Source organism: Triticum aestivum, chromosome 3B (genome assembly GCF_018294505.1).
Source record: "Triticum aestivum cultivar Chinese Spring chromosome 3B, IWGSC CS RefSeq v2.1, whole genome shotgun sequence".
Lineage (NCBI taxonomy): Eukaryota > Viridiplantae > Streptophyta > Magnoliopsida > Poales > Poaceae > Triticum > Triticum aestivum.
Window position 1 is genome coordinate 817,723,316 of NC_057801.1, and position 10,374 is coordinate 817,733,689.

The 10,374-nt window shown below is 42.9% G+C and overlaps 1 protein-coding gene across 1 annotated transcript; it reads right to left on the minus strand.

Annotated features, from left to right (window-relative positions):
* Positions 1 to 4,096: 4,096 nt before the first annotated feature.
* On the minus strand, positions 4,097 to 9,609 carry LOC123068005 (uncharacterized). Its single transcript, XM_044490539.1, has 3 exons — positions 8,200 to 9,609; positions 4,737 to 4,928; positions 4,097 to 4,659 (listed from the first exon to the last, which is right to left on the minus strand). Exons 1-3 carry the CDS (start codon positions 9,607 to 9,609, stop codon positions 4,345 to 4,347), a joined length of 1,917 nt encoding a protein of 638 aa, XP_044346474.1. The 3' UTR covers positions 4,097 to 4,344.
* Between the last annotated feature and the right edge of the window lie 765 nt (positions 9,610 to 10,374).

The following is a 10,374-nucleotide window of genomic DNA, read 5'->3' on the forward strand; positions in this document are numbered from 1 at the left end:
CCATTCGGAATCCAAAACCTTGGGAGATACACCGTGAGACGGGGCCTCATCACGTCGATCAAGGCGAGTTCTGATTCAACCAAGGCGGAGTCCACAAGGCGGAAGGAGATTGCGAGCACGTGTAGGCATGGGCAGCGGTCAAGCATGGCGCCGAGGTTGTCGATTTATCACTTGAGGCACAGCCTCTCGAGCACGCTGAAATCGGCCATTGGTGTCGGCTTGATGCGCTTGAACGCAGCGTCCAGCTCCATTGAGGTGGTGCGTCCGAAGCAAGCCAGCTCAATGTCCATGAAAGGACATTCGGTAAACGACTGCAGGAGGATGAGGACTAGCTCCGCCGGTGAAAACACCACGGCGTCACTCAGCAAGGCGTTTACTTGTTTGGGGCAGTCGCAGTGGGTTGGAAGGCGGAGGTCGACGGTGGACACCGACGCTGGCGGTGAGGCGGCGAAGCGGGCGAGCGCCGCCTTGACTGTGGTGGGGGCGACATCATGAAAGGCCAAACCCGTGTGAGCGAGACTGGTCCAGAAGCCGCAGCAGCGTCGCAAGAGGAGTCCGGTCCGCACGGTGGTGTGGATGCAGCGTAGGCCAGCGAGGACTAGGAGAATCATCTCGTCGGGGAGATCATTGATGAGGTCAGCTCCTCCGGCGTGATGGCGCCGGCGCCGGTAGAGATCCTATCAGGCGCTCGGGCGGTGGCGAGCGCCTGAGGCGAAGACGCCCCGATCGCGATTTCATCCGAGGAAAACAAGAGAACGTCATAAGTATATCCTGGAATACGAACTCGTCCATTTTGCTCAGATGATTTTTTTTTCTTTCAGTGAATCGCAACAGTCCACCATCGCGATCGCAGCAGTTGATGGCTTGGCGCGTACGTGTCGTCGTACGTCGACTCGACTCAATGCGCACACATATATATGATAAACAACAAAGTACAAACAATGTAAAAATCGACATTACAAAACTGAAAAGATAGTAGAACATCTCTGAGCTTGACACCAACGCCCGTCATCTGCGTCTGGCACCACCACAACAGTCATCGAAGAAAAGAATAACAGATCATCTCCTCACCCGAGCTCGATGCGGCTACATCACTGATACACAACTTTGCGGACCTCCAAGGTGGCTCATCAAAAGAGAAACCATTGCCGTTGAACGAATCAGACCAGGGTAACACTGCGGACACGCCATCTAACTCCAGATCTGGCACCCCACCATGACTAAGATGCCGAAGGAGGAAACCATACTAGCCATCCACGAACCACGAACCCAGCACATGTTCCGTCTTCCAGATGCCATCGATGCAGACCACAATCTGCATCCACTCCTAGACTACCTCCCAAGCTCTGCACCGACGTTGGAGCAAACACCGTCGCAACCGCGAAGCCTGAGGACACAGGTCCACCACGAGGATGCCGCTGCCACCACATCATCCTTGCTTGAATAGACTGGTTTCCAAATCAATCCCCAACCGTAGGACCGATGGCCTCGTCAGGGAAGGATCCAAAGAATCTTTATTCAGCGCCGTCATCATCGCCGCCGAAGTCAAGGCGATGAACAGTCTAAAAACTTAGACTACAAAAGAGTAAAAAAGATCCACGCGCATGGATCCGGTGACCCCCCTCACCACGGACGACTAAGGTCGCCGGCGGAGGGGAGCTGCCGAAGGACGGCGCTGAAAACCCTTCACGTAACATCGCAAAAACTCTGCTAGGCCAACAAACCGTGCATGTACGTGCTAACATCACAATACGTTTTTGTTTTGAGAAATTATGCTTAAATTCAAATCATGAAATAATACAAAGTTCTTGACCTGTACACGCACATAGAACCATAAAAGTAGAGACCGCCATAAAATTACTAGTAAAACACGAAGATCTCCGCAGCTATATGCCATCATTCCTAAACCTTGCGAGGAGACCCCCACAACACAAGAATCTGCAACCAGACCCATGCTAGTCATCATCTTCAACTACGGCATAATCGCTACCGTTGTGTTTCCCCTTTCCTTCGCACCGGCGCCGAAAAGACAAATCAAAATCCAACTTCAAACATCCGTGCCAAGATCCATGATTCAACCTTTTTTGGTAATTATTTCGTCTACTTGTAATACAAACCATTGGAAAACAAGTGGAGGAAGACAATGGATGGAAAAAAAGAGCATAACAGAAAGGTTAGGAAAATAAAAGGGTGGGAGAGAAACAACGTGATTACCTAAAAATGACTTTGATGAATTGGTGTGAGCCGAAAAACCTTGACAAGTTTTATTCATTGGAGACAAGGGCATGGTGTCCAGGACGTCCGATCTGAGTAAATGACTGAGATCAACTCTAGTGAGCGAGCGAGCGATCTATCGATCCTTGGGATTGATTGGCCCATCAAGAAGCGACCCCAACAAAATTAATTCATAACCGGAGGGGCCACTCCTCCCTCCACGCTAAATAAAATTAATAATTATGGAAAAAATGTCTTAGCCATCGATCTGAATGGGTGGCTTGGATCGGCTCCAACCAGGGGTCGATCCATGAGACAAGGGTATCAACCAATCAACAAACAAAATTAAAGTGACGTTCCATGGGATGGGACACAGATATCAACCAATCATCAACAAGCACAAAGTCAAAGTGGGATGTGTGGCCCAACCCAATAGTCAGGCAGCAAAAATTCTCAAACGCACGCCGCATCACCTTCTTTTCTTCCATCTCTCCCACGCATCCTCCACCTTCCAGCGCCGCCACCACCCAACGCCGGCCTCCGCCCTCTCCCAACAAGCAGCGCCGTTGTTTGTTCGTTCGTTCGTTCAACCTGGGCCACGCTCTCAAAATATAATTATTCTTACTTTAATAACTAAAACAATCTGCAAATACTAGTAAATTCAAATTCTAAATAATCATAGATTCGAAATAAATATATTTTTTAGTAATTAAATGTTTCAAAAAATAATTAGTCTCCAAATACTAATAAATTCAAAAAATATATTACTTTAATAACTTAAAGTCTCAAAATTCTTTACAAGGGCTCAAAATAATAATAGATTCAAAATAAATATTCTTACGTTGATAAATAAATGTCTTAAAATCATTAAAAGGCTCAAAACAATAATTAATTCAAAATAAATATTGTTTCTTTAATAAATAAATGTTTCAAAAAAAATAAGAAGTGTCATATTAATAATAAATTCAAAATAAATATTCTTAGTAAAATACAAGTCAAAATAATAAAATACTGCTATATAGGCAAAACAAGGGAGAAGATTTTTGCGGAGAAAGGAAGTTAAATTGTTTGAGAAACAAGTGTGTGTATACAGGTGGGCTAACCAATTTGTGGCATGTTAGAAAACCAACGCCTAAACTATCCTTAAGAAGTTGTCATACCAAATATGCCAACGCCACCACTATTTGGGCGTTGGCTGAGAATGGGGCGCCACAAACTTAAGTTTTGGCTAGCCATTTCTCTACTAGTGTAGTCAACCACTTGAAAAACATGGGGTATTGGTCACCTTTGATGTTTCTACTAAAACGTGATGACTAAATTCATGAAATAAACTTGAAAAATATGAGTCCTCTGAATTGTTTCGTCATTAATCACCAAAACCCTATCGGGATATATAAGGTCACACTAATAATATGCAAACACTTCACCAATACATGGCAACCATCATGATGATTTGAAAAAAATATCAAAGGTGCTAAGGAAATAAAAAAAGGTTTAAAAAAGAATGAGACAAGATCGAGTAAAGATATAACAAATAGTTGAATCTCCCATATGGGAAACATTCAATAAATTTTACAGGTAAGAGCATATTCCACATTAAGCATGGTATGAGACCCAACAAACATCTTCCATCCCCCTTATGGAAAAGATTCTTGTTGCACTCAAAAGTTCATTTTTTTGAGAGAAACAAAGCTCACATGTTTTGAATCATTCTCATAACTACTTTTCACGATCACCTTGCACCTAAGAGCATTCTGCCAATTTACCGGACCTGAGATAAATGAAGGAGTTGACGGGAGGATGACAAAAACATATGATGTAAATACTATTGGCGCAATGTCCAATGTCACTAGGATTAATATCATACATCATCCTGACGGTCGAAACAACAAGCAAGAGATGAGATTGAGTAAAGAGCAAACAAATAGTTGAATCTCCCATACAAAAAACATTCAATGGAATATTACAGGTAATAGAAGTTCCACACTCAGCATGGTATGGGACCCATCACACAACTTGTATCCCCCATATGGAAAATATTCATGCCACTCCCGAAAACATTTCTTTTAGGAAACAAACAAAGACCACATGATTTCAGTCATGCTCGATAGCCTCTTTTTCAAGATAACATTACATCTGGGAGCATAGTACCAATTCCCCATTGCTAAGATAAACGAAGGAGTTAACGAAAGGATGACCAAAATAAATTCTGTAAATACTCTTGGCGCAATCTCCAATGTCACTTGGATTAATCTCATGAGTTAGCCTGATGGTCATTCTTGTAAGCATTGGAGCCCAACTTAGTATCATTGTCACGAAATCAATCTCATGATCCCCTCCTTTGAATTTGTAAATTTCCACTTCTTCAAGGCGCGTCAAGGAGATACTATGGCTCCTCCAGTTCTTGGGCTCATTACAAGGACATTGTTTAACACATTTTGACATCTAGGAAAATAAAAACATTATAATGTATTTTAGGCAAGTAGTATGTGTGTAACTATATAAGCAACATGGATAATTACCTCAGACCAGCTGCATAGTACAACTTTAAGCCTTTGTATACGAGTTTGAAGGTGATGCATCCCAAGGATACGTGACACAAATGCTGCTAAAATATGTCCCTCCGCATTGAGATTTAGGGCCAATATTGTAAAGTTGGAAAGTGGAAGTTTCTCCAACTCCCTAGCAAAGTTCAGCACCGGACCAGACTGATCCTGCAAAATAATAATTATTTGGATTGTTGTATATCATGAAATTCTTATATTACTTTCGTAAGCACATCCAAATAAATTGAAAAGGTGGATCGTTTATAAGTAAGTTGTTTAAACTTTTTAGAGAATTTCATCACTTATTTCACTGGCCTTATGATTGCATCTAGGAACTTTCGTGTTCCTGATTCATAACATGACTTGCATAACGAGCTAGTACTACCGGTGAGCCTGCTATGAATTTTTTCGGCTCAAATAGTTAGATGTCCTAGAAAATGGGCAAGGTAACTAGGATAAGAAATAAAATCACTGAAATGCAACACAAAAGCTTATTGTGGTGGATATATATAATACATGTAGTAGTATTGCCTTAAATGAAAGTATTGTAAAATAAATAGACTATGGAAGAAGAAGATTGCCAAAATTAAATATTTGGGCAAACATTATAGGAAGGTCGCACACATTATGAAGAGCCACTGTAAAGTAGTACAATTTTGGAATGTTCCTCATGGTAGTATTGAAACTTGGGTTGTGGCATGTAATTATAGGAGGGGCAAGCACCCCAAGACATTAGTGCCTCGATGAATTGCATATTCTGGAATGTTTGGCGCATTAATGCCCTAGGTAGAAAGCCCCTTATTATAGACTTTATCAATAAGACTCATGTCAGACTCGTATTTTGAAGTCTTTAGTTGATAGGAGGAATTTTGAAGGGAACCATCAGTTTCTGTTGGTGGCGTCTTGGTTGGAGTAGATGTAGATATCTTTGATGAGATTAAATGGGGCGTTGCTCAATTCTATATGTGTCATGCACCCTTATGATGAAAAGCAAGAAAATACAATTATAGTGGTTATTGTTTATGGATCCCATTATGAGGTATGCAAAGCGTAATTTTTCTCCTAGCTTCATTCATTATTTATATATATTCAAACTCCTACTATAATTGGGGGTGACTTTTGACTTGGTTAGAGTTAATCATATAAGAGCAATGGGGTCATCAACCATAGATGGAGAGATAACTTCAATACATGGGTGGATATATGGAGTTGAGTAGAAATTAAGCTTTCCTCTAGGAAATATACTTGCGCTAATAACCAGGTTGGCATTATTATGTCCACTATACATAGGATGTTTCGTGATACTGACCTAGATATTTTCCCTTTCGATTATTCTAATGTCGTTCCAAGTATGGGAAGTGACCACACTCCCAAAGTATGGGATTCTTGTTTTAGTAAATAAGCTAGAACTACAAGCTATAAATTTGAGAACACGTGTCTCCTTAGGGAAGATATTAAAGATCTAGTAGAGAAAATAAGAAATACTCCTTCCCTAGGTGGGTCATCCATTGGGTTGTGGCAAGAGAAAATTTGAAAACTTTGAGAGACTATAGAACGGTGGAGTGCCAATACACAGGTTGAGTTGAGAAATCTCAAGAAGACACTTATGGAGGATTATGATAAATTGGTTATTAAATCGGAAATTGTTGAGATCTTTGGAGCAAGAACAAATAGAATGAAAGAGATTCACCTATAAATGAAAACCACTGGTTGAAAGAGGAGACCAGAGCTCAGGAGAGGTCTAGGGCTAGAGAAATTAAAGAGGGTGTTAGTAACACTGCATATTTTCATGCTGTGGCCAGCCATAGAAGGAGGAAAACAGTAATTCACTCTCTGGATGGCCCTAATTTCCCTGCCACGGAAATTTTAGACCTCCTCGATCTAGCTAGTAATTTTATAAAGAGATTTTCAAAGCCAAGGGTAGAAAATGATTTACTCTCAATCAACATTTCATCACTATAGAAGAGAGGGCCTCTAATGCCACAAAAGATTTGCTGCAATAATCCTTTTTATTGGGGAGGAAATTAAAAAAGAAGTGTTTGATTCTTATGTTGATGGGCTCCACGACCTGAATGGCTACCTTTCTTTTTGTATGAACAATTTTGGAATCTAATCAATTATGATATGATTAAGATATTTGAAGGTTTTCACAGGTTGAATTTTATTTTCTAGCTTTCATTCCAAAGGATGTTGATGTCACTTCCATGAAGAAGGTCAGGCCTATTATTTTACTCCGTTGTAGTGTAAAATAATATTATTAAGGTTTTAACTAATAGTATTAGTGATACATTACAAAGATGCATAGGCAGTAATCACTCTACCTTTCTTATAGGTATATTCATATTCGAAAGTATGGTGACTACATGAAGTGCTGCATTTTTTACATCCCAGTAATGCGGAAGGGCTAGTTTTCAGACTAGATTATAAGAAGACAATTGATTTTATTAACCTAGATTTAGTACCTGGATTAATAAATTTTAGAGGCTTTGGTGATGAATGGGTACGCTGGATACATGCTATTACCAGGGTTGGGTTTGTAGGAGTGAATATTAATTTTTGTGGCCCTGTGATTTAGTCACCACCAGTTTGGGCGTCAGACAAGGGGAACCCCTTTCACCTCTCCTCTTCAATATAGTAGTAGATTTGCTATCTATGATGCTTGCTAAAGTTGTCTTTAGTGATTTGATTAACTATTTGTGCCTTGCAGTGTTCCATGGAGGGTTCGTGTGCCTCCAATATGTTGATGCCACAATCCTTTTTATACAGAAGGATCTGGACAAAACCGTAAAATTGAAAATGGTGATGTCCTTCTTTGAACATATCTTTTGCATGAAAATTAACTACGGCAAAAGTGCATTAATTCCGATAAACATGTCAGAAGAAGACACCAAGGAATATGCAGAAGCTTTAGGTTGCAAAAAAAGTAACTTCCCTAAATACTTAAGAATCCCTCTTCGTTATGATAAATTGTGGAGAGAAGGCATTCTACCCTTGATGGACAACTTATTGAGAGAATAGCCGTCTGGAGAGGAAAGCTGCTCTCTTACAATGGAAGATTAATATTAATTCATGGTTGCCTACCTACTATCCATATATACCTTTTATCAATTTTCCTAATTATGAGTTAATCAATACACAGATGACTCATTGTCTGTCGAATGACTTTGAAGGTCTTAGGAAACTGCATTTAGCTAACTGGAGACTTGTCTATAGGAAGAAAGAGTTTGGTGGTTCAGGTATCTCCAATCTCCAAGAGATCAATCTATGTCTCCTAGGATCATGGATCAAGAGATAATATGAAGGAAATGGGGAATGGAAAGCCACCAAAAAGACATATCCTAAATAGCATCCAACTGATAAAATATTATTTGAGAAAAAAAATCCAGGTAATTTAAAAATAGTAAAACACGTGAAAATATAGGTTGAACAAGAGACATACCCGCGCAGATATTTGCAAACATAGGACATGAACACGAGGGGGCTGCGAACATGCATCTTTCCCTTCCTTGGTGAGCCCTTCATCTTTGTATTTGTAGTTCTCTATCGTATCGACCCTCAGGCTCTGAAGTGACCAAAAACCAAACATAAGGGCCAACTTTTTATATGAAAACCAATAAGAGACCTTCTCCACCATTGGCGCCCAGATGGACACGTTGATGTCCGAGGCAGCATCAACACTGAGCTTTAGTTGCGTAAACAGTGGAGTCCCTATGTCGATACCCTCACATTGCCCTTCATCGATACTAAGCTCAAGCTCCTGCAACGATGTTGAGCGGATTGTAACAACTTGTGCAGATCTATCCGCATTCACCTTGAGCACGCGTAGGCGTGGACAACGGGCAACCATGTTGTCAAGATCGAGGATGGTGCAACGGTAGCGTTGGAGGGACAACCTCTCAAGTGCCAAGAATTTATCTTCCGTCACCTGAGTGAAGCAGACGGAGCACAACCACATCTCGATTGACTTCGTGCGGGGAAAGCACGGCAGCTCAGCAGTAAAATATTCGTTGAAGCTATTAACAAGGACAAGCTCTTGTGGAGAGACCCTTGCCGCAACATGGAGAAGGGAGGCAAATTGATCTCCATCAGCAGTGTGTCCCCCATTATAGAGATCGAACTCGATGCGCAAGAGGGACACCGTGAGTCCGAGCGCCACAGCAGCTTCTAGTGCGGTGAGCGACTCTTCGAGCAAGACAGGCGAGACCCCACGGAAGGTGACCCTGAGCACGCGCAGGCGCGGGCACTGGTTGAGACAGGCGCCAATGTCAACAATGTTTCCGGGGAGAGAGAGCTTCTCAAGAGCAGGAAGGATCTGGTTGTCCGGTGGCTGGATCTGGAGGAAGTATGTGTCCAGCTCGATGGAGGTGGCGTGGAGGAAGCAAGGCATGGTGATTTCGACGCGACGCCCTGGCTTTCTTATAGAAGACCGGGAGAGGACAAAGATGAGCTCCTCCGGGGAGAGCCGGACGGCCTTGCGCAACAACTTTTTGGCAAGCGCTTCGTCGTGCCTGGCAGCCTCCGGCGGCACACTCCTCGCGAGATGGATGTCGAGGGCAGAGACGGACATACCTGCACGGCGACACGCGATGCGGGTGAGCGCCGCCTGCACCTTGCCGACCGGGACATCGCGAAAGATGAGCCCGGGGAGATGGATCCAGAGGTTGCGCCACCGGCACGCGAGCACGCCGGTGCATGCGGCGGCGCCAGCGCAGCCGAGGCACGCGAGGATCTGGAGGAGCATGTCATCTGGGAGCGTGCTAATGAGGTCATCTCCTCCCGTACAACCCTGTGCCGGTGGCGGCGGCGGTGGGGAGTGCCTAATGCGGCGGCGGGATCGGGGGACCTCCATTTGGGATTCGGGAGTGATGGGAAACTGGAACCCTAGACAGGCAACCCCGCGTGGATATATAATAGCGGCCCATTGTCACGCAGCCCAGTCCCATTGCGGCCCACGAAGCAATAATATCCACCTTTCCTTCTTTTACCGGATATATAATAGGCAACAAATCCTCAAAAGAATAAACTAAAATTATAGGCAACATATTTATTGCATCCCCCTGCATCGTGTATCCTTTGTGTTCTCCACCAAATGATCTAAATCATGCGCTTCGTATCCAACACGTTGAATATTTGCATTCAGCAACCCTCTTATGGACTAAACAACCATCCTTTTATGCAAACATGTCATCGAACCCTAGTCTACGGTCCCCAACCCAAGACTCAACTCCTCTATCTGCCCTAAATCATGGGCTCATGGTCCACTAGTGCAAAACCGGGCTATAGCACTGGTTCGTAAGGCCCTTTAGTGTCGGTTCTATAACCGGCACTAAAGGATGGGGACTAAAGGTCCCCCCCCCCTTAGTACCGGTTCTGCATGAACCGGGGCCAAAGGCCCACCACGTGGCACGAGCCCGCGCGGTGGTCTGGGGGACCTTTAGTACCCGTTGGTAACACCAACCGGTACTAAATGTTTGTTTTTTTTAAATGATTTTTTAAAAAAAATTGATTTTTTTTATTTTCAATTTTCTTAATTATTTGACGATTTAGTCTCTAATCACCGCTCATCATTGCTCTAATCACCCCTCATCATTCCAGAACGTCTAACTTCCCGGTT

Coding starts and splice junctions, on each gene's coding strand:
- LOC123068005 (XM_044490539.1), bottom strand. CDS start 9,609: ATGGAGGTCCCCCGATCCCGCCGCCGCATTAGGCACTCCCCACCGCCG. Junction 4,929..8,199: donor GTTTGCAAATATCTGCGCGG/GTATGTCTCTTG, acceptor ATTATTTTGCAG/GATCAGTCTGGTCCGGTGCT. Junction 4,660..4,736: donor TACTATGCAGCTGGTCTGAG/GTAATTATCCAT, acceptor TTATTTTCCTAG/ATGTCAAAATGTGTTAAACA.